This window comes from Gymnoscopelus microlampas (assembly GCF_963454915.1).
Source record: "Gymnoscopelus microlampas genome assembly, chromosome: 13".
NCBI classification, from domain to species: domain Eukaryota; kingdom Metazoa; phylum Chordata; class Actinopteri; order Myctophiformes; family Myctophidae; genus Gymnoscopelus; species Gymnoscopelus microlampas.
This window is the reverse complement of record NC_139950.1, coordinates 8,466,268-8,491,700: the sequence shown is the minus strand read 5'-3', so window position 1 is coordinate 8,491,700 and position 25,433 is coordinate 8,466,268. Positions and strand designations below refer to the sequence as shown.

The window sequence follows — 25,433 nt, the reverse complement described above, 5'->3', positions numbered from 1 at the left end:
ATGCTGCGTGTGGTGGTGGAGTCTGCCCAGGGCATCCCCAAGAAGAGGCTTGGAGACCCTGATCCAATTGCTGCAGTTGTGTTTAAAGGTGAGACATCGTGTGTCTAGATCAGTGGTTCTCAAACTTTTTCATGTCGAGGAGGACCCCCAAAATGATATGTATTTGGCGGTCTATTTTGTGGTCTGCGGACCCCCCATCTGAAAAACAGGTGAATGGAATCAAGATTTATTTATGTCACGGTCCGCTCCTCGGGCCGTGGACTTTGACTCTATTATTTAGACCTTGAATGCCCGTATATGGTCATGGACACTTTAGGCCGGTTAGGCCGACTTTATTATTTGGACCTTGAATGCCCTTTAGGGTCGTGGACACTTTAGGCCGGTTAGGCCTAAAGTGCATACTGCATGTTCTGTATTCTGCATATTGTATGTTCTGCTTTGTGCTTGTTCTAATGGTATATTAGATTTGTTCTTACTCTGTTGCCTTTTGCCATGATGATGGCTGCTCTTATTTTGTAGTATTGTTTCCTGTCTGCCTTGTTATCGCTTCCTGTTTTGTCTCACCAGTTTGTATTAGTTATGTTCTCCACCTGTGTCCTGTTGTGCCCCAGCCAATCCCTGTGCTGATTTGTCTTGTGTTGTGTTCACCTGTGTCCAGCTAACCCTGTGTCTATATATACTCCCCTGTTTGTTCTGCTCCTTGTCAGGTCGTCATTGAATAGTGTGTTCTGTACTGTGTTTTGGCCACAAGCCATTCTGTATTTTGAGTACTTGTTTTGCCTTCCCCATTTTATGGCTTGTCTCAGTTTGGTTAATAAACCTCCAGAACTTTGATTCCTGCCTTGTGTCGTACTGCTTTTGGGTCCTCTGCACTCGCACCCTGACAATTTATATTCATAAAGGTCTTACCTATGTCAGTGGTTGCCAAACTGGGGGTCAAGGGTCCCCAAATGATCTTAGGGGAGGTCCCCAGATGATTAGCTTCAACAACTTTGTCTCAAAAGGTTATAGACAGATTTTTGCACAAAAAATCCACACGTACTAATCCATACACCGCGATGTGCGCAGACAAACTATATGCAGACTTTTGTGTTACCAACTCAGTATGTAGAGTTAAGTTTTGGATAGTGATTTAATCCTGTTGGAGTGTGGTGTGTGTGTGACAACCCGATCATTTACGATGACGGTGCCATGTCATTATTTAGACAGCCCATTATTCTGATGTCCCGTAACCCCCAGGTTACACTGCATGCTACACAGGTTACATGTTACATTGCATGCTACACAGGTTACACTGCATGCACATTTGAATGGCCAGACGGACACAAACAAACCTTTAAATGCAGTCCATTTATCATACAATAATAATAATAAAAAGAATATGAATGTATTATTGTTTCAGTGGAAAACATACATTTGTTTCTAGTCTGCAGTTTTAGTGTTGTCACAAATATATACGTTTTTCAATCCATCTGAATATTTGCTGCACTATTGATACTGTACCAACCATGCCTCCTTCTACGTATCTTCTTGTTTCTGCATAGTGGACACGCGCACGCGCACACGCACACGCACACGCACACGCACACGCACACGCACACACACACACACACACACACACACAAGAGAACCACTTTTACTGCTATTTAGCACTATTTAGTATATCTAGTGTGAGATAGGATCTACTGTCCACAAATTTCAACATAAATTTGATGATGAAATTGACCACTTCTCTCTTATTTTATCTTTTTGTAATCAGTTTCCTCCCATAACGTAAAAAAAGGCAAGTAGTGTCAAAATATGAGATAGTTTCATAAGCCATGTGCAGTACAATACTGGTTTGTAAAACAGACCGTAGGGGTCTTGCCCTATAGATTGTCATGCTGGGGCCCTTTAATTTGTATTTATTGTATTGTATTTATTTGATTGACAGATGAGCTTTCACTACTTATCATTATTATTATTTCTTTAATCACAAATATGAGGGCCGCTGTAAGTAAAGAGGAATTTTGGACCACGGCAATATTTTGATAGCTTTTTTTTTTATTTGTTTTTTTTACATCTGACGTTCATAGTGACAGAACACTATGCAACGTGAATGTCTTGAATGCGTCCCACCGGAAGTCTCGCTAGAGACTTCCAGTGGAGGCTGACTTTTGTTTCCAGACATGAAGTTGGCGATCAGATTTACCACTTCTGTAACTTAGTCATACTTCTCTTTTTTATCTTCTGTCTTCAGTTTTCTCCCATAAAGTGAAAACATATGTTTCATAAGCCTGTGCAGTATCATACTGTATGGTTTGCAAAACAGACCTAAAATTTAACGATTTACAATTTAGGCATTTAGCAGTTGCTCTAAATCCAGAGTGATTTACAATAAGCAAAGGTAAACACGTACATCAAATGCATAGAGACAGTGTAGTGCCTCAATAATAGGATCATAGGTCAACCAAGACCTAGCATCAGTCTAAACATTATAATATCAAACAATTAATGATCTGTACCGTGAAAATATACAAACTATAGGAAATTACATTTTAACCTTTGCATAAGACTGCATGGTCGTCAAGGCTAGTGCTAGAGGCTAAAGTGGAGTCTGAGGTGTCTTCAGATTATGACCGAAAATTGGGAGTGAGTCTGTAGTTCTAACTGCAAAGGGGAGTTTGTTCCAGTTTGGAAGTCTAGGATGTATGGAGTGTTGTCCCGGATGTTTTATAGGCAAGGTTCTGACAGTTTCTGTGTCCCCTACACACAGACATGCGCATACATTTGCACCAAATTATGTTGCTATGTTTACAGTTTACATGTGTTCCAAATGTCATGCCTGTATCCACCGCGTAATGATTTCACATAATTCCCCCACCATCAGTTATCTTTATTTTTTTTGCATTTGGAATCACACGCTGGTTTGTTTACAAAAGACACGTGTCTGGCGCCTTGCCAATAAATGTTTCGCAGGCGCTAACGCAAAGTTGACAAAAATGTTGAAACTTTTTATTTATTCTACACATTTTTAGGCTAACCCTTGTCATAAGGCCAAGGGATAGCCAACGAAATTAAATAAAATCGGACGTGGCCTATCCTATATTAAAATTGCCTAATGCGTACAGTGAATGGTGGGTCGACATCACAAACGTAATATCCGGACTGGCGAGGCGCACCATTGCACCCCCTTTCAGAGGACCCCAACAGGTGACCTCACCAACACATTATGGAAGGGACTGCAATGGAAACAAGCTGTAAGCTTTTTTTGCGTCATCCTTTTGATTATGGTGGGGGTCAGATGTATGTTACATGTGACATATGTTTTATTTCTTGATCAATAAAGATATCAATCAATCAAAGGGCTATATGTGATCCTGAATTGGGTTGAGGGAACATAAAGCTAAGGGAACATAGGGTCTAATAGGGGAACATAGGGCTGCATGAGGGAACATAAGCATGAACCCCATGCGGGATCATAAGCATGACCCCCATGCTGGAAGATCAGCTAGTTTCACAATATTTATCTGTGGAATCGAATAAAACTAAAAATGCTTGTCAGGGTGGGGGGTCCCCATTTCAAATATGATTGTTTTCGGGGGGGGCCCAGTTCAAATATGATTATTTTGGGGGGGCCCCAGTTCAAATATAAAGTTTGGGAACCCTTGATCTTTGTACATACATCACACAGTATGTTTCCGTTTACAGGAAGTAATTAAAAATAGAGTTTGATGTTATAAAAATACACACAAAAACAAGTTTTGCGTTGCTTCCACCCACCGATGGAATAAAGTGTACACCAGTGACATTGCACTGACTAAAACATCACTCTACAGTACAGGATGTTCTTTTATAATGAGCTTCCTAATGTGCTTTGTATTGTCTTAATGCTCTAATGCAGGGGGTCCGGGATCCCTAGGCGGTCCTCAGAGATACTGCAGACTGGCCGCCAAATCTTTGTGTGATAAGGACATTTTTAAATTTTTACATTAAATGAATCCTCACATCCCTATTCTGGGGGAACATTAGCCGAAAATAGCTGATCTAGTGAGCTTGTTGGCTATGTTCTGCAAAGAGGTTTGGTGTACAGGGAAAAAAGAGCAGACCAAGTACCGAGCCAAAGGTCAAGTTTACAAAGTATTGAGGGTTTAAGTCGTTAAATGTCAGAAAACACACATTTAAAATGAATGCAAACAGTAGTGGGGGTCCCTGCTTCATCTCTCTCTCAGCTAAGGGGTCCTTGGCCTGAAAAACGTTAAAGACCCTGCTCTAATGTGTAATGCTCTCAAACTTTTTCATGTCAAGGACCCCAAAGTAATATGTATTTCGGCCGCAGGCCCCCATCGGAGAATAGTTTGTGCCAAGGACTTGATTTGTGTTGTTAATATGTTTAAAAAATATTCAACATTTTGAAACTTCATTCAAGATTGTTTGAAAATAGCAGATATACGGTTATATATACGGTCAGATACCCGATGCATATAAGGTTAAAGTGTTTAAAACGATTTTGATGCTTAGCTGGGGACCCCCTGAAGGACCCCTGGGGGTCCCCAGAACCCACAATGCTCCAAGGGGTGTTGGAAAAAATCAATGCATGCTCATTCATTCTATGTGGCTGTTTACAGCGTCATGCAAGATCCATACGTCATACTCTGACGTGGCAATCAGCTGTCCAATTGGGCGGGTATTTAAACTCACTTTCATCAGACGTTCCATCCGCTTGTCTTCTGGTTTGTTGTCATGTGGCGTTTGCTCCCACCACCACCCCAGCACCACCAGTAGGCTCTGCTATTGGTCTCCCCATGGGGGGTTGTTATTATACATCTATCTCCCTGCTCTTAAAGGTTAATGATGGTTGTCTTAATTGTGCTGAGCAGGGAGAAAAATGTAGCAGAGCCTGAACGCCAAGATAAAATATTACATTCACACTTGTATTCTCATTCTATAATATTGTTTCAATATATTCGGTCTATAATATTGGTTCCATCTATTCGCAAGTTATGTAAAAATCGCAATTCTTATTATCAACAATTCAAAATCAATTCACAATTTCCAAAAATCGATTTTTAAATGTATAATTTTTTTGATGGTAAAGGTTACAGGAGCTCTTACTCAATGGTGTGTGTGATATGAAATGTAAGTCATATATATTCAAGGGCTTTAAGGGAAAAAATTAAACTCCAGTCACTTTCAGTTCAGCACAGCTGAGGTGTGTGTGTGTCACTATTCAGATGACACTCACAGAAATGACTGGAGCACAAAACAGGAGTGTGAACCTCGCTATACAACCTGACACCTTCTTCATCTCTTCTGCTATGTTTGCTGTCTTCTCCATCAGGGAGGGGGGCCTTAAAAGATGATCGGCCCGGTTAATCCGTCCCTGCTTCCACATCTCACCACGGTTGGATTTCTAAAGTATATTTTATTCTATTTTATTTTATTTTATTGTCTCCGCCAGGCCGAAGGCATGGTGGAGAGTATGTTTTACCCTCCGTCCGTCCGTGTGTGAACACCTAACATTGGTCAAGCTTCACGTGACATCACAATATGTAATATAAGTAGGTAAGACAGAACTAAACAGGAACAGTACTTTCTTTTACCACCTCGATCACCTTTTACCACCTCCTAGCGGAGACCTGTGCTCCGAGGAGCACATTTTCTAGTTTTATTGTCTCCGCCAGTATGGTGGAGAGTATGTTTTCGTCTCCGTCCGTCCGTGTGTGTGTCCGTCTCAGCCAAGCTAACATTGGTCAAGCTTCATGTGACACATGACAATATGTTGTCACCAATGCTTTGATTGGCTAGCGAGACGCATGATGAAATAAAAACCTATAAATAGCACCACGCACTTCAAAAAATCTTTTATATTTTTGAAGTGAGCTTCCATCACTGTGATGACCACTGTTGTTTCTAAATATGAATGGGTTGTGTTTTTTTGTCTCCGCCAGGAGTTTTACCCTCCGTGTGTGTGTCCGTCTCAGCCAAGCTAACATTGGTCAAGTTACACGTGACAATATGTAATATAAATAGGTAAGACAGGATTAATCAGGAACAGTACTGGTGACCTGTGCTCCGAGGAGCACATTTTCTAGTTTTGTTTTGTTTTGTTTTGTTTTGTTTTGTTTTGTTTTGTTTTGTTTTGTTTTGTTTTGTTTTGTTTTATTTTATTTTATTTTATTTTATTTTATTTTATTTAGCCTATTTCTCTTTTTTATTCATTGTTGGCCTAGCCTGGGGAGGAGTAGCGTTAATTTAATTACCATCATGTGCAGTCCCTTTTGACCGTGTAACTATGGAGCGATGTAGATTGATGGCGAGCATTTGGGAGCCTAGTATGCTCGGATGGAGGCCATCTGCAGCATAAAACGATGGACGGTCCCAAAATAGGTAAAAGTTGTGGATATAGTAGATGTTGTGTGAGAAGCAGGCAAATTGGAGCCAGTGGTGCAGGGCCAGCAGGCGGCTAAGACGGACATCTCCTCGACCGCGACACAGCTTGGGCAGTGGACCAGAGATGTAAATAGACTTTCCGCTGCTGCTGAGGAGGTGAAGGAGATGCGTGAAATGGATTCTGGATTGTTCCAAGTAACGGTCGTTTGTACCCATGTGAAGGATTATCGTTTTGACGGAGGAGGGGAGAGAAGCCAGAACTTCGGGGATTTTTTCCATGAGTTTAACCGTGGTTGCACCAGGAAAACAGCGTGTAATTGTGTTAGCAGATTTGATGTCCTTGATGATTGAGTCACCGATAAGTAATACAGTGGGGGGTGGGAGGAGTGGTGGAATGGGCGTACGGGGTTGCGATTTTGGTGTGGAGCTGCTGCCCACTAGAGGTGGAGCAAGTTCATCCTCAGGACCAGGTTCAAGTTTAGCCTGAGGTGGTGATGGAGGTGGAGCAGGTCCATCCTCCTGGGCTTGTTGAGGTTGAGCAGGTCCATCCTCCTGGGCTTGTTGAGGTGGAGCAGGTCCATCCTCCTGGGCTTGTTGAGGTGGAGCAGGTCCATCCTCCTGGGCTTGTTGAGGTGGAGCAGGTCCATCCTCCTGGGCTTGTTGGGGTGGAGCAGGTCCATCCTCCTGTGCTTGTTGGGGTGGAGCAGGTCCATCCTCCTGGGCTTGTTGAGGGGGAGCAGGTCCATCCTCCTGGGCTTGTTGAGGCAGAGCAGGTCCATCCTCCTGGGCTTGTTGAGGTGGAGCAGGTCCATCCTCCTTGGCTTGTTGAGGGGGAGCAGGTTCAAGCTGGGCCTGAGGTGGTGATGGGGGTGGAGTGCTGATGATGTTTGAATCATCTTCTGAAGTGAAGGTCCCTGCAGTTTCACTCTTTAATTTTCCAAAGAAACGCTTCTTCAGGAACTGAAGGGCTGTTTCTCCTCCTGTTCCCTTCTCCTTGCTGGATCCAGAAGAAGCAGCAGTGTCTGTGCTGCTGCTGCTGCTGCTGCTGCTGCTGCTGCTGTTGTTGTTCTCAGCTTTGAAGAAACGCTTCACCCCTCTCAGGAACCGGGGGACTGAGACACGTTTCTTCACCTTCAGGGACCGGGGGGCTGTTTCTCCTGCTGTTGTCGTTCTGCCCTCCTCCTCACTGGACCCATGGGCAGTGGTGTCTGTAAAGATGCCATGCTCTGCGAATGAATGATCTGTGCTGTTCTCCAACTTGTAGGACTTTGATTTGAACATTCTGTTCACTTGTAGCTCACTTGTAGTTAAGGATAGTATAAGACCACTCTAACGTACAGCTGACTTCACAATGAGTTCTGGTGGTCTGTCACCTACCTTTTAAAGACCAACTCAATCAACAAAAAACAAGTGGATACCATGGTAACTGTGAGCTCCATCAACGAGACGTCACGTTTTTTTGCATGGTGTGACGTCACACCATGCAAAAAAAAATGTGCACGTCACGCCACGTCACCAAAGGCGCCGCGCTGTCACTCAAAGACGGCCTTGGGTGCGTGTTTGTGTACAATGGGCGTGGCCTCCGGATAGAGTGCGGTGGGCTTCGTGGCTCCTACCCTGGGTCTAATGAGTTGGAAATAAACTAAGTATCTGCAGCCTATGCTATTTGAACAATGATGCAAATTTAACATGAGCAAAACATTTTTCGCCTTTTTTTGTGGGGGAAAAAAACGTCATTCAATTGGCTGCAAACTTAGAAGAGCGGACTGAACAGACGATAGAGTCAAAACAAATGCGTGTTCTGCATGAATTAATGTATTATTTAAATTTAACAAACCAGTGGTGGAAAAAGTAGGTACTAAAATGTTTTACTTAAGTACAAGTATCGTAGAAGTACTCTGTTAAGTAAAAGTACGGAATTTAAAATGTACTTGAGTAAAAGTACAAAAGTATTGGTATCAAAATGTACATAAACTGACGTTTATGTGTTATTGAATTCTGCTGATCATGACCTAAGAAACGGATTAAAATACTATAGCCTAGTACATAGTTTTAAACGGTAGTGTTTTCAGTGGTGTGGAGTAACTAAGTACATTTACTCTCAAGTACTATACAATTTTGAGGTATTTCTATACGTGGAGTATTTCCAATTTTCAATACTTTTACTTTTACTCCACTACGTCTCAGACGCAAATATTGTACTTTTACTCCACTGAAATTACTTGAAAACGTGAGTTATTTGCTACTCTGTAGATCTTGATTATTATTGCAAAAAAATAGTATTGATACTTTTACTTAAGAGACAATAATGTGAGTACTTTTTCCACCACTGAGTGTTTGTTTTATATCTGTAGATTTGTCGAAGCAAGATTCTTATAATAAACACACGGTGGCGATATTGTTCAAGAGATATGATGTGGTCGTGGCTCAGTGTCTCTCTCTCTCTCTCTCTCTCTCTCTCTCTCTCTCTCTCTCTCTCTCTCTCTCTCTCTCTCTCTCTCTCTCTCTCTCTCTCTCTCTCTCTCTCTCTATCTCTCTCTCTCATATCATCTTGTTCACACATGGCTTCATGCCTCCTGCAGCGCAGTTGTTTTTCTTTGGAGGATTATGGTGCGATTCTAAGAATCTGACCAAAACGCAGTGACTATGCTGCGTGTGGTGGTGGAGTCTGCCCAGGGCATCCCCAAGAAGAGGCTTGGAGAGCCTGATCCTATTGCTGCAGTTGTGTTTAAAGGTGAGACATCGGTGTGTCTACTCTAGCTGTAGTATACAACCCTCGTAGACGTATGATTCTGACGTTGTAAACGTCAACAAATAGGTCTACGACGGTTGTATACTACAGCTATGTCTACTCTAGATTTTTTTTTAAATAGCAGATCTACAAGCTCATATGTGGGCACTCGGTGCTGCGCAATGAGCTTGTATATATCTGCTATTTTTGAATGGCCAAAGTGTAAAATAATGGTTCTCAAACTTTTTCATGTCAAGGACCCCCAACTTGACACTTATACTTATTGGCCCACGGACCCCCATTTGAAAAGATATGCCAGGGACCCCCATAAGAGAAGATTTGTACAGCCCTAGCAGTGATTTTCAACCATTTTAATTTCAAGGACCCCCAGTTTGACATGCATTAGGCTACAGACCCCATTTAATGGCATTTCTATCTCTGGGACCCCAATTTATATGATAAAATCAATGTTAATTTAACTCTGAGAGTGTAACGGGTCCATTTGGTTCCATTTGGACACTCAGAGTTACAGACCCATAAGGGTCCATTGGTTCCTATATCCTTCATTTAGCTGGGGACCCCCTGGAACTCCCTCAAGGACCCCTGGGGGTCCTTTCCTCAGCCAGGGACTGAGACTATTTAATAACTTTATTTTCCACTGCTATCTTTCTGGCTACAGTAGGCATAGGCTAGTAGGCTATGTCAGAATGTATTTATTTATAAATACATCATACAAAAGAGTCTTCTCCTATCTTGTGTCCTGGGAGACATTTGTTCATTTCACACATATAAACTGAACTAGTCATAGAAATAATAGACACTGTCTGAATTCTAACATATATTATGGATTCCTCCATTAAGACCCCATTAAGACTGAAAGATTAATATTTTTTGTAAGCAAAATTCCATTTAGCGTTGGCTATTTTTTAATAGCCGACGCTAACATTTACAGTTTTTCACAATTGTTAACACACAAAAAGCAAAAATTCGGCACAATTTTCACAACCTTAACGTCATGTACTAATCGCTCCACTCAATTTGGCACTACTTCACACTCCCTTATCTGCATTAGACTCTGACTTTCCTTCTTTACACTCTGATGTCAATTACATTATCACCTTGTTGTCCAAACACTACACACAATGTTCAGTTGTTGCACACACTTCTCACATAAAATCTCAAAGCATCAATCTACAACACACCTTGTTGTCCAAACACTACACAATGTTCAGTTGTTGCACACACTTCTCACATAAAATCTCAAAGCATCAATCTGCAACATACAAATAGTCAAATCTCTAAACATTCAGGTCTGGTGAGCAATTTGCACCACCGGGCTGCTCCAGTGCGTGAGTGGTTCCAGGACCACCCCAGGTATTTCTGTACCTTCGACCTTATTCTAATTTCCTGAATCCCATTGAGGAGTTCTTTTGAGCTTGGAGATGGAAGGTATATGAACGGAACCCACAGAGCCGGGTCCCACTGCTCCAGGCCATGGAGGAGGCTTGTGGCGACGTCACTGTTAGGGCTGTGAATCTTCTGCTATCTCACAATTCGATTCGATTCCGATTCTTTTCAGATTTTTTCAAAACAAACGATTCTCGATTGAAACATGTTTTTTTCCAATTCAAAATCGAAAAATGTCATTATACAAAAATCGTGAAAATCGATTGCAGCCCTAGTCACTGTTGAGGCCTGTCAGGGCTTCATGCGCCACTCGAGGCGTTTCTTCCAACGCTGCTTGGACAGGGAGAACATTGCCTATGATGTGGATGAGGCCCTCTGGCCAGACATGAACCGGAGGCATGATGCCTAAATCATGTAGAGAAATAAAACTTTTTTGGCTGCATGTTTTGTTTTATGTTTGACTATGAAAAAAGTAGGCCTACACTGAGTCATTTTACAAAAGGAGAAATGTCTCATCCTCCAGAGTCATTGTCATTCATATGGTGTGTTCCATTTATATGATTGTGTTTTCAATTTTGCCCTGCAGTGTGCTGTAAATGTTTGGTAGTGTGCAGCACATGCTTAGTTGTGTGTACTCAATGAATGGTATGTGTGTGTCATTTGAAAATATGGCTGTGTGTACCAAATGAAAACACGAGTTCCATTTTGTGAACAGTTAAAAGATTTGATGGCAAAGTGTCATTTTGCAAAGGGAGAGTAGGGTTTAGCATGTTGTGTGTGTCATTTGAAAATATGGCTGTGTGTACCAAAGGAAAACACGAGTTCCATTTTGTGAACAGTTAAAAGATTTGATGGCAAAGTGTCATTTTGCAAAGGGAGAGTAGGGTTTAGCATGTTGTGTGTGAGATTTGCAGTTTTGGTGTGCAGTTTTGAGAAAGCCGTTATTGTTTTGAGAAACGTGTGTTAACAATTGTGAAAAACTGTAAAATGACACAGATGCTTTCTCGGTTTTAATGGGTTTTGTTAGCAGTTATTCGAGAAGATGCTGTTTTATTCAAAAATCAACAACTTCTGTTTTTCTTTTCTTGTGACTGTAGGTTCTGGAATTTGACTGGAAAGGTTTTCCATTGGATTCTTCCTCATTCATAGATGTGATTGTGAAAGATTATGAAACCTTCAGAAAAGACAAGTAAGTGTGACCAAAAATAAATGATGTCCCCCCCTCTATCACACGCACACGCACACACGCACACACACACGCACACGCACACGCACACGCACACGCACGCGCACACGCACGCACGCACGCACACACACACACACACACACACACACACACACACACACACACACACACAAACATTAGGTATGTGTCTCCTCCATACTGACTGTGATGACAGTGTAGGTGTTAAGTCATGATAATACAGGTAATAACCAGTGGTGGAAAAAGTACTCGAATGTTTTACTCAAGTAAAAGTATTAATACTGCAATGTAGAAGTACTCCGTTACAAGTGAAAGTCCGTAATTCAATATTCACTTCAGTAAAAGTACAAAAGTATCAAAATGTAGTTAAAGTACCAAAAGTAAGAGTACTAAAATGTTTGAAAATAGCAGATCTACGCGTAGCATCGCGACGCGTTGTGAGCTTGTAGATCGGCTATTTTCAAATGGCCTATGTATAAAATAGGGCTAAAGTGGTTAATGTATGTTTTTATAATGTAATAATTTATTACAGTAACTAGTAACTAAAGTTTTCAAATAATTGTAGTGGAGTAAAAGTACAATATTTGCCTCTGAGATGTAGTGGAGTAGAAGTAAAAGTATTGGAAATTGGAAATACTCAAGTAAAGTACAAATACCTCAAAATTGTACTTAAGTACTGTACTTAAGTAAATGTACTCAGTTACTTTCCACCACTGGTAATAACAGAGAGAAAGTTGAATCACTCATGGTTCACCCCTTGAGAGCATTGTGATTACGACTACTTTTAAAGTGACTTGTTTGTAATCATGTCTTGCACAATTGGTCAAATTCGATTGTGAATGCAGTTTAACTAAAATGTGTTCCATTTATATGATTGTGTTTTCAATTTTGCCCTGCAGTGTGCTGTAAATGTTTGGTAGTGTGCAGCACATGCTTAGGTGTGTGTACTCAATGAATGGTATGTGTGTGTCATTTGAAAATATGGCTGTGTGTACCAAATGAAAACACGAGGTCCATTTTGTGAACAGTTAAAAGATTTGATGGCAAAGCGTCATTTTGCAAAGGGAGAGTAGGGTTTAGCATGTTGTGTGTGAGGTTTGCAGTTTTGGGTGTGCAGTTTTGAGAAAGCCGTTATTGTTTAGAGAAACGTGTGTTAACAATTGTGAAAAACTGTAAGTGGTTAAATCATAGAAAGTTTCACCAACAATCAAATGCTCATTCCACTTATCTTCAGCGAGTCACTTTGTTGACCAACACCGGTCTGAGCTGATCCAGCGTGTGACCATGGTCAGTCCCATCCTGGATCTGCTCCTTAAAGAGGAGGCCATCACCCAAGAGGGCTACAATAATGTCAACTCAGGAGATGATGAGGGAACTCTATACACTCCTGAACTCCAGAATATCTAAATGCATTTTCTACAAAGGTCTTGAGGCACATCAGAAATGTCTTCTACATGATCTGTAAGTAATTGTCATTTAAATTAATTTTCTATTAAAGGAATAGTTCACCCAAAAAATGACTTATTTTCTATCAATTACACACCCCATGAAGCCTTGAATTCATGGAGATTTGTTTGTTTTTTACGCATTCCTGAGCCAATAATTTGATGGTCGCGTGTATTTCCGATAGGAAACTCAAAGAGTCTACCTTGAGTCTCCTACCGGATACATTAGCATCTTTCCACCGTAATCAAATTATTGGCTTAGGAAAAACTAAAAACTCCATGAATTCAATGCTCATGTGGTGTGTAATTGATAGAAATAAGTAATTATTTGGGTGAACTTCTCCTTTAAGATCTTGAGCACGAGGCATTCCTTTGCAAATCGATGATGTAATTATCATATACATTTTTAGGCCAAACATTGTAGTACCAGAGACTGTACATTTTAAGGCCTTGATGCTCCACACTTTTAATTGCAATGTATTCCTAATTCTTACAAATATCAATGTGTTATTTTTACCCAGGACGCCTTCCACATCCTCATCTCGCAACAAGAAAAAAAGGGAGAAGAAGAAGGCCCGTGCTGCGTGGAGGTGACCAGTGGCTTAACTGGACACCTCCATATAACCCTCTTCCTTCAACAGGGGAGAAGCCAGTCCAGTCCCCACACATACGCACCTCACCCCCTGTGGCCCTGCGCTGGGATGATTTTTTGAGACTAGAGACTTTGACTTTAGCTTCTGATTTTCTGTTACTGCAAGACTCTGCATAAACTGTATCCTCTATCTATGTAACTCACTTCTTAATAAATTCTTTTTTATTGAATTACATTTTTGTGCGACTCCTGCCTCCCTACTGCCTCATTAGCTGAGAAAAACATCCTGTTTTTGTCCTTTTTCCTGATATTTTGTGGTAAGCTGGTCTATACGATTGCTGCATGAATAGAAGCCTGCCTGGTATCTAGAGAGTTTTCTCTCTAATAGATACAGGCGAGGAACAGGCCCTGTCCTGGGCTAGGTTTCATTCTCAAGATATTTTCCTAGTGAAGATATCAATCTCTGTTAATGATTACTGAGAAAGGTGGCTTAGCACAAAGGCCACCTCACCGAGTGGCCCTCACTTACTTTAAATCCTCATAAAAGCAGTATATATAGAGCGCCACTCATGAGAGGCGTTTTTCCCAAAGGCTATCTGGTGATAAAACAGAGTGAGTGGAACTAGGCCTGTCACAGTTCATGTAGATACTAAGCAGAGCTGACAATAGATGTGTTCAACAACAGTTGGTAAAATGGACTCGAGATAAGTAGTACTTGTCTCAAGAGTGTCAATGCATCTAAATCTAGATTTTATGGCTAATTCTGAGCAGTGCATTCACTGTCGGAAGCCACTTGTAATTCTGAGAATAGGTCCTCTCAGTTGAACTCTGAGGCAGAGTTTATCCATTCTATATAAGTAGTAGTAGTAAAGTAAAATTCCTGTAGCTGGATAGGTGATAGCAAGCCTTGGTTCAAGTGGGGAATTTTGGGCCTAGTTGGCCCAGGGTCCGATTCCCTCGACAATTATCATGACAGGGTTGGAGTTTTCTGTTTTTATTGTGATGCTAACTTTGCATGTGGTAGCCTACTGTACATGCTAGATGATCTTCAAGAGACTTAGACTTTGTCTAATAAATGTATTTCAGTTAAGTTCATAATGCTTTGAAGATGTTAATTAAGTTGTTGTCAAATGTTTGGTCCTATAGAGCCTTTACTTTTTATATAGGATTGGTAGATTAATACATAATAGTTAGTATAACATGTTTTACATTCCACAGCAGGTACACTCAGTCGTCACTCAGTGCTATACACAATACAAAGGAGCAGCTCCATCTGTCTCAGGTCAGTGCTGTTTAAAGTTGATTGACTCTAAATGGAAACATTTCATTTAGGTTTAGATCTACTAGTTTAACTTATTGTCGTCACGTATCATCAGTGTTGTAGCCTGGGGTCGACGGGTGTTTCAGGTCTCACAACATACAGCCTCGCCCAGGTGACCCAGCTGGGGTTGATCAAGCCCCCGACTTACGTCCCAGTAGCTACCCACCGTCAGTCCTCTTAGGGAAAGACAGGGCCACTCAATCCACTTCTCCGGAACTACTCTGGCTGGGGGAGAGGAGAGGCTCTGGCAAATGGAGGGACTAGGATCTGTGGATGGCCTCCTTCGTCTCACCAGGTCCAGGACCTGAGCGCTACACTAGACTCCACCGTTCCAAACATTTCATTCTGGCGTGATGGTTTCTTAGGCCGTGGTGGTACTGCAGGGTCCACTAGCGGCTTGCTTGAATGGCCCTCCTTAAAAGGCCTCACCGTGGATTTGTTGGGCTTCTTCCTCACGGAAGACACAGGCTGGGGCGCTAACCCATACTACTCCCGGATGCCGTCTACATTCCAGCTGTCAACCGTCTCTCCAATGGTCACCAAACTATTCCTGGTTGTCATATAGTCTATTCCTATGAGCCACTATAAATAGAATAACTATAAAGAAAAACATCACATGGATGCAACTGGGACGTATCATCAGTGTTGTAGCCTGGGGTCATCGGGTGTTTCGGGTCTTGCAACATGCACCCTCGCCCATGACCCAGCCGGGGTTGATCAAGCCCCTGACTTATGTCCCAGTAGCTACCCACGGTCAGTCCTCTTAGGGAAAGACAGGGCCACTCAATCCACTACATCTCAGAGGCAAATATTGTACTTTTACTCCACTACAATTATTTGAAAACTTTAGTTACTACTTTGTAGATTAGAAATAAATTACTTTTTACCTTCTATGGTATACGACTATACAGGTCAATTTTACCCTTAACACCACAGATGTCACTATTTTGAATAATATTAACATTTTTTAAAGTTAAAAAACACAAGTATTATTATTATAATTGTTTTAAGTGTGTTCTAATATTAGTCTATTATAGCTAGATAACATCATTAACCATTGTCTTCATTATAGGAAATGTAATGAGTGAATTTTAACATTTTTATAATTGAAAACGAGATATATTGAAAGATGAAACCCTAACCCTAATCCAAAATAATATTTTTAAAAGTGTTTGCATAGATTTGAATGTATAACATGTCAGCTATGCTGCCCTGCCAAGCCAAAGAGCAGTAACTACATTTTTGGACGCACCGACTTATTTGGGTATCCCAAAGGTCAAATTAGCCTTTGTGATGTTGGGGGATAAACAATTACCTCAAGAACAGATGTACAATTAGTGTAATATCACGTATATGCCGATATCTCATTTGGCTGACCAGTTGAATCACTTTTAAACCCATTTTTCAGTGATTATTGTTTTCGTAGTTACTGCACTCTGCCTTGGCAGGGCAGTATGGGTCAAGTACATTTGATACCAATACTTTTGTACTTTTACTCAAGTCAATTTCTAATTCCGGACTTTTACTTGTAACAGAGTATTGCAGTGCTGTGTTTTATCTGTAGATTTGTCGAAGCAAACGGCTTCATCCGATTGTTGTTCTTATAATGAACACACAGTGGTGGTACTGCTCAAGAGATATGATGTGGTCGTGTGGCTCAGTCTACTATTCAAAGGTGACATCAGTTTGTTGGGCTGTCATCTGGTATCCACTCATCTCTCTCTCTCTCTCTCTCTCTCTCTCTCTCTCTCTCTCTCTCTCTCTCTCTCTCTCTCTCTCTCTCAAAACGCAGTGACTATGCTGCGTGTGGTGGTGGAGTCTGCCCAGGGCATCCCCAAGAAGAGGCTTGGAGAGCCTGATCCTATTGCTGCAGTTGTGTTTAAAGGTGAGACATCGTGTGTCAGATCAGTGGTTCTCAAACTTTTTCATGTCGAGGAGGACCCCCAAAATGATATGTATTTGGCTGGGGTCTGCGGACCCCCCATCTGAAAAATATTTTGAGACAGAGATTTTTCAAAAATAGCAGATCTACAAGCTCATAGCCGCGCTATGAGCTTGTATATCTGCTTTTTTTTAAAGTATAAAATACGCTATATTACAGTTTTTCACAATTGTTAACACACGTTTCTCAAAACCATAACGGCTTTCTCAAAACTGCACACACAAAACTGAAAACCTCACACACAAAATGCTAAACCCTACACTCCCTTTGCAAGATGACTCTTTGCCATCAAATCTCTTAACTGTTCACAAAAATGGAACTCGTGTTTTCATTTGGTACACACTCGCCATATTTTCAAATGACACACACATATCATTCATTACAGTACACACAACTAAGCATGTGTTGCACACTACCAAGCATTTACAGCACACTGCAGGTGTTGAAAACACAATCATATAAATGGAACACACCATATGAATGACAATGACTCTGGAGAATGAGCCATTTCTCCTTTTGTAAAATGACTCAGTGTAGGCCTACTTTTTTCATAGTCAAACATAAAACAAAACACAAATATGCAGCCACATTTTTTTTTATTTCTCTACGTGATTTAGGCATCATGCCTCCGGTTCATGTCTGGCCAGAGGGCCTCATCCACATCATAGGCAATGTTTTCCCTGTCCAAGCAGCGTTGGAAGAAACGCCTCGAGTGGTGCATGAAGCCCTGACAGACCTCAACAGTGACTAGGGCTGCAATCGATTTTCACAATTTTTGTATACAGTTTTTCTCGATTGCTAAAGCACAATTTCTAGATCTCTGAGCACAATGACCAGTTGCCTAAACACATTTAATAAATCAGGCCCCCAGTTGGCTTAACTATAAACACATTTCACCTCAATCTCACAAACACATGTTGCAGAACTCTAAACACATTTGCACTTAGTCTAAACACTTTCGCACTTGCTAAAACACACGTTGCACAACAATATGAACACATTCTCATTCACTGAACTCATTTTGCTCACATGATGCAAAATGGTAGACTCAGTCATCAAAAGTTGAACACAACGAAGGCACAGGTGTCATTGCGGTGACTCAAAATTGAAGACACCTGCCACTGATGTGACAACACCTATATAGGCCAGTTTAGAATGCACACGAGGTCCTGTGGCCTGACCCCGCCCGACGACGTGATGCACAGGCCCCCGCACAGGCCCCCGCACAGGCCCCCGCACAAACCCCATGATTGCAGTCGTGTGACCTTGCACAATATACAGTACCTCTTTACAAGAATACAAGAATTTTTGACATGTTTTATTTTGTACTGTATTTCCCCATTAGTTGTCATCAATAAATGGGATTCAATTCCCCCAAAAATAATCTGTGACTTACTATTGATTACTATACAGATGTGATTACTATTAGATGATGGGATATATAGAACATCACACCCTGAACATTGTGTTTTCAATTTTTATTGAAGTGTGTGATTGATACCCAATAGTGTTTACATTTTTGCAAGCTGCGAGGACGATTTTGTTGTCAAAGTTTTGGTTTGGCCATAGGAGCAACAGTTTTGTGGTGAAAGTTTGGGTTTTGGAGTGAGAGTTTGGTTTTGCAAAGAGAATGCGAGTTTTTGTGGAGCTAGCTTGAGAAAAGTGTTTTGTGTTTAGAGTTTAGTGAAAACGGAGGGCAGTTTCCAGAAATGTGTTCTGACATTCGAGAAAAACTGTAATGACATTTTTCGATTTTTTTATTGGAAAAAAACATATTTTACTAATCGAGAATCGTTTGTTTTGAAAAAATCGGAAAAGAATCGGAATCTTGACCCCAAGAATCGGAATCGATAGCAGAATATTCACACCCTAACAGTGACGTCGCCACAAGCCTCCTCCATGGCCTGGAGCAGTGGGGCGCTGTGGGTTCCGTTCATTCTCGGGTTCCTCCAAGCTCAAAAGAACTCCTCAATGGGATTCAGGAAAGGAGAATAAGGTCGAAAGTACAGAACGGAAAAATGTGGGTGGTCCTGGAACCACTCACGCACTGGAGCAGCCCGGTGGTGCAAATTGCTCACCAGACCTGAATGTTTAGAGATTTGACTATTTGTGTGTTGTAGGTTGATGCTTTGAGATTTTACGTGAGAAGTGTGTGCAACAACTGAAGATTGTGTGTAGTGTTTGGACAACAAGGTGTGTTGTAGATTGATGCTTTGTGATTTGATGTGAGAAGTGTGTGCAACAACTGAACATTGTGTGTAGTGTTTGGACAACAAGGTGTGTTGTAGATTGAGCTTTGTGATTTGATGTGAGAAGTGTGTGCAACAACTGAACATTGTGTGTAGTGTTTGGACAACAAGGTGATAATATAATTGACATCAGAGTGTAAAGAAGGAAAGTCAGAGTCTAATGCAGATAAGGGAGTGTGAAGTAGTGCCAAATTGGGTGGAACGATTAGTACATGAAGTTAAGGTTGTGAAAATTGTGCCGAATTTTCGCTTTTTGTGTGTTAACAATTGTGAAAAACTGTAACTAATTTTGCCCCCTCCAAGGACCCCTGGGGTCCCCGGACCCCATTTTGTGAAACAATGGTCTAGATGTAAACAGACATCTCTAGTACTTCAGTTCTGTATGACAGCCTGTGCTTTTTATTTCTGTGAAATGATTTGCATTCACACTTGAAAATCTAAAACATGCGCTTTACTTTTTTGTGACATTGTAGTAACATTGCATCATGGCTTTGCAGAGAATCCTCAGCTTTGTTACTCATACACTACAAAGATTGCATCCTTATAAGGCTTTGAATGACCCTCTTCCTTTCCTCAGCCAGGGACTGAGACTATTTAACAGAGCCGGATCTACCATATGGGCACTTTGGGCACGTGCCCAGGGGCCCCTGAGCATGAAAGGGCCCTTGATTATCCAATCAGAAATAAAGTCATCATGAAATAGCTTTATTGCTAACGTTTTTGCTAAGTTTAGCTCAGAAACGAGGGACAGAGAGAGGAGCAAATAATGCTGCGGCACTTTTGTGTATTTCTTATTTCTCACCTCCAATGTTTTCAGATACATATTTTAACTAGAAAAAGTGCTCCTCGGAGCACAGGTCTCCGCCAGGTCAGGTACGTTATTGTGGCCTCCTGGTGGCGCTATAATAGGCCAATGTGAAAAGGGTGCCATTTATTCTTAGGTCGTTCACGGCAACTGCATTCATGATTTGAGGCATTTTGTTCCAAAAATGTGTTTTGCTAAATTAGACCTGCTGGTGGCGCTATAACAGGGCAATGTGAAAAAGGGTGGCATTTCTTCCTCGGCCTAGTGGGAATGTGCGTGTGCAATTTTATGGAAATGGAAAGCTGCGTTCATGATTGGAGGCAGTTTGTTCAAAACGGACCAATCCTGCAAACTTTGGAAGCCAACCTTAGCCAATGAGGATGGAATATGGGAAATCGGACAGATCCGTGTTGATCACATGACTATAGAGATACTGTGTACCGATGTGCATGACGTTTGGATAAAATCTATAGGAGTAATATACAAAAAATGGGTTTTGCACAAATCAGCCTCCAGGTGGCGCTATAACAGGCCCATGTGAAAAATTTGAGGCAGAGGTTCTGAATTGGCATCCAGGGAGTGTGTGTGCAAAGTTTCGCAGCAACCGGGCCAACGGTGCCGGAGATTAGCTGGTAACACACGGACACACGGACACACGGACGGACGGACACACGGACGGAGGGTAAAACATACTCTCTCGCCATGCCTTTCGGCCTGGCGGAGACAATAAAACAAGTAATGCACCATCTGACCGTCATTTTAAATAAAGAACCTAGCAGACCAATTGTGTCTCCCTAATTAACATCGGGTGTGAGTGGAGGAACGTGCAGCTGTGGGAATCAAACAGGTGAATGGAATCAATATTTGTTTATATTCATAAAGGTCTTACCTATGTCAGTGGTTGCCAAACTGGGGGTCGGGGTCCCCAAATGATCTTAGGAGAGGTCCCCAGATGATTAGCTTCAACAACTTTGTCTCAAAAGGTTATAGACAGATTTTTAGACAAAAAAACACTGATTTAATCCTGTTGGAGTGTGGTGTGTGTGTGTGTGTGTGTGTGTGTGTGTGTGACAACCCGATCATTTACAATGACGGTGCCATGTCATTATTTAGACAGCCCATTATTCTGATGTCCCGTAACCCCCAGGTTACACTGCATGCTACACAGGTTACATGTTACATTGCATGCTACACAGGTTACACTGCATGCACATTTGAATGGCCAGACGGACAAAAACAAACGTTTAAATGCAGTCCATTTATCATACAATAATAATAATAAAAAGAATATGAATGTATTATTGTTTGTGGAAAACATACATTTGTTTCTAGTCTGCAGTTTTAGTGTTGTCACAAATATATACGTTTTTCAATCCATCTGAATATTTGCTGCTCTATTGATACTGTACCAACCATGCCTCCTTCTACTTATCTTCTTGTTTCTGCATAGTGGACACGTGCACGTGCACGCGCACAAGCACACGCACACACACACGCACACGCACACACACACACACACACACACACACACACACAAGAGAACCACTTTTACTGCTATTTAGCACTATTTAGTATATCTAGTGTGAGATAGGATCTACTGTCCACAAATTTCAACATAAATTTGATGATGAAATTGACCACTTCTCTCTTATTTTATCTTTTTGTAATCAGTTTCCTCCCATAACGTAAAAAAAAGGCAAGTAGTGTCAAAATATGAGATAGTTTCATAAGCCATGTGCAGTACAATACTGGTTTGTAAAACAGACCGTAGGGGTCTTGCCCTATAGATTGTCATGCCCCCAGCATGACAATCCTTTAATTTGTATTTATTGTATTGTATTTATTTGATTGACAGATGAGCTTTCACTACTTATCATTATTATTATTTCTTTAATCACAAATATGAGGGCCGCTGTAAGTAAAGAGGAATTTTGGACCACGGCAATATTTTGATAGCTTTTTTTTTTGTTTGTTTTTTTAGATCTGACGTTCATAGTGACAGAACACCATGCAACGTGAATGTCTTGAATGCGTCCCACCGGAAGTCTCGCTAGCGAGACTTCCAGTGGAGTCTGACTTTTGTTTCCAGACATGAAGTTGGCGATCAGATTTACCACTTCTGTAACTTAGTCATACTTCTCTTTTTTATCTTCTGTCTTCAGTTTTCTCCCATAAAGTGAAAACATATGTTTCATAAGCCTGTGCAGTATCATACCGTATGGTTTGCAAAACAGACCTAAAATTTACAATTTACAATTTAGGCAATTAGCAGTTGCTCTAAATCCAGAGTGATTTACAATAAGCAAAGGTAAACACGTACATCAAATGCATAGAGACAGTGTAGTGCCTCAATAATAGGATCATAGGTCAACCAAGACCTAGCATCAGTCTAAACATTATAATATCAAACAATTAATGATCTGTACCGTGAAAATATACAAACTATAGGAAATTACATTTTAACCTTTGCATAAGACTGCATGGTCGTCAAGGCTAGTGCTAGAGGCTAAAGTGGAGTCTGAGGTGTCTTCAGATTATGACCGAAAATTGGGAGTGAGTCTGTAGTTCTAACTGCAAAGGGGAGTTTGTTCCAGTTTGGAAGTCTAGGATGTATGGAGTGTTGTCCCGGATGTTTTATAGGCAAGGTTCTGACAGTTTCTGTGTCCCCTACACACAGACATGCGCATACATTTGCACCAAATTATGTTGCTATGTTTACAGTTTACATGTGTTCCAAATGTCATGCCTGTATCCACCGCGTAATGATTTCACATAATTCCCCCACCATCAGTTATCTTTATTAGGTTTCGAGAGCCTATCAGGCTTCGAACCCTATTACATCTCTACACTTTCATTATTATTATTAAGGTTTCGAGAGCCTGTAAGGCTTCGAAGCCTTATTGCATTCCTTGGCTTTCATTATTATTAGGTTTCGAGAGCCTGTAAGGCTTCGAACCCTATTACATCTCTACACTTTCATTATTATTAGGTTTCGAGAGCCTGTAAGGCTTCGAACCCTATTACATCTCTACACTTTCATTATTATTAGGTTTCGAGAGCCTGTAAGGCTTCGAAAGCTATTACATCTCTACACTTTCATTAGGTTTCGAGAGCCTGTAAGGCTTCGAAAGCTATTACATCTCTACACTTTCATTATTATTATTCTTCCGCCGGTTTTGCCAGTTCTGGCCTAACCGCGTGGTCACTTTTTATGAAATTCGGCAATATGGTAGAGGGCTATGCCAAACGGCGAAAACCCGAAACTCACAAACATTGGCCAAAGGGTGGCGCTGTAGCACTCAATTGAAATATGCCAACTTTGAACAGGTACAACTCATGCCCTGTTTGACCCACAGCCATGAAACTTCGATGCACACATGCGTCTCCTCATGCCTAACAACTTTCACACTCTGACTTTTGACCTCTGACCTTTAGATCTCCCACCATTTCGAATTCTATGAAAAGCAGTAAAAAGCAGTAAAAAAATCACTTCTCCTGGGATTTATGAGCAATCTGTACGAAACTGTATACACATGAACTTTGGACCAATGCCGACAAACGTAACTTAGCGGATTTTCCATAAGTGAAAACGTTAAGCTTTTATAAGCCAATGAAAATTGCAGCTTTTTTTAAATTATTCATCTGCCCCTAACACATACATGCAGACTCACATTTGTTTGACACTTTGCAATATTGTAGAGGGTCCTTCCAAGTATCACTGAAACCAATCTTACTCCAATTGGTCAAAGGGGGGCGCTATAGCAATTTTTTGAAAATGCAAACTTTAAACAGGCAAAAGTCATGCCTCGTTTGGCCGACAGCCGTTAAACCTGCTTACACATGTGCCTTGACTCATGAGGAACACATGTATCACTTTGACCAGTAAGCTCTGCCCTTAGATTGTCTGCAATTTTGAGCAGTTTGAAAAACATTTAAATCCAGGATTTCTGAGCAATTTGCATGAAACTGTGTCAAATACATGTTTGAGGCCCTTTTTCACAGGTTCAGGTGTGTTGGTTCAATAGCTTGATCGCTTAATCATCTGCCTTGAAACCATTGAAACCATAGGGTAGCCGGTTCGAATCCCACCTCAGGTAGACTTAATTATAATTGCATTGCACACAACATGACTATACCAATGAATACATGTGCAATTGTTAAAGATGACGAGAAATGCATACTTGAAAGTAGTTCTTTTCAATGTATGACGTACTTCATTCGCGCTTTTGTTTTGTTTTGTTGGATTCTCCCTTTTCACTGTCTAAGGCTGTGTATTGGATAGCTCCACCAGTAGAGTGTGAGTCTCATGTGCCGAAGGTCCCTGGTTCGAATCCCACTTATTACAGTTCACATTTAAATTGAATTGTACAAAACATGACCCTGTTAATTCAGACAAGTGCAATGTTTAGACAATAACACGAAATGCTTTTGAGAGTAGTTTTTTTTTATGTATGACATACTTTCTTGTGAAAATAGCCGATCTACAATCTCACACCTTTTTAGATAGCAACGCGTTGTGAGCTTGTAGATCGACTATTTTCCACTAGTTTCCATTCCGAAATATATTGAGCAGTTTGAAAAACATTTAAACCAAGGATTTCTGAGCAATTTGCGTGAAAGTGTGTCATGTGTGTGAACTCCCTTTTCACTAGTACAGGTCTGTTGGCCCAATGGCTTAATCATCTGCCTTGAAACCACAGGGTTCCTGGTTCGAATCCCACGTCATGTAGAATTCATTATAATTGCATTGCACACAACATGACTGTATCAATGAATGCATGTGCAATTGTTAACCAGTAAACTCCGCCCTTAGATTGTCTGCAATTTTGAGCAGTTTGAAAAACATTTAAATCCAGTATTTCTGAGCAATTTGCGTGAAAGTGTGTCATGTGTGTGAACTCCCTTTTCATCAGTTCGGGTCTGTTGGCCCAATGGCTTAATCATCTGCCTTGATACCAGAGCGTCGCCGGTTCAAATCTCACCTCATGCAGACCTCAACTCAATTGCATTACACACAACATGACTGTATCAATGAATAAACATGCAATTGTTAAATGAAACGCTTATTGAGAGTACTTGTTTTCAATGTATGATGTACTTCATTCCCTCTTTTGTTTTGTTTTGTTTTGTTGGATTCTCCCTTCTCACTGACCAAGGCTGTGGATTGAATAGCTTGATCAATACAGTGTTAGTCTCATGTGCCAAAGGTCCACGGCTCAAACCCCACTTGTCACAGTTTACATTTAAATTGCATTATGCAAAACATGACCCTGTTAATTCAGACATGTGCACTTTGCTCTCTCTCTCTCTCTCTCTCTCTCTCTCTCTCTCTCTCTCTCTCTCTCTCTCTCTCTCTCTCTCTCTC

At 41.1% G+C, this 25,433-nt stretch overlaps 1 protein-coding gene across 1 annotated transcript in view; it reads left to right on the top strand.

Moving 5' to 3' along the window:
* Nucleotides 1-25,433, top strand: part of LOC311058907 (myoferlin-like) — a gene marked incomplete at its 5' end in the record, with an annotated part of 235,365 nt that continues 209,932 nt past the window's right edge. Inside the window, one exon of the mRNA XM_084076435.1 lies at nt 1-88. Coding sequence (XP_083932561.1) covers nt 1-88 — 88 coding nt within the window. The remainder of the gene's footprint in view (nt 89-25,433) is intronic.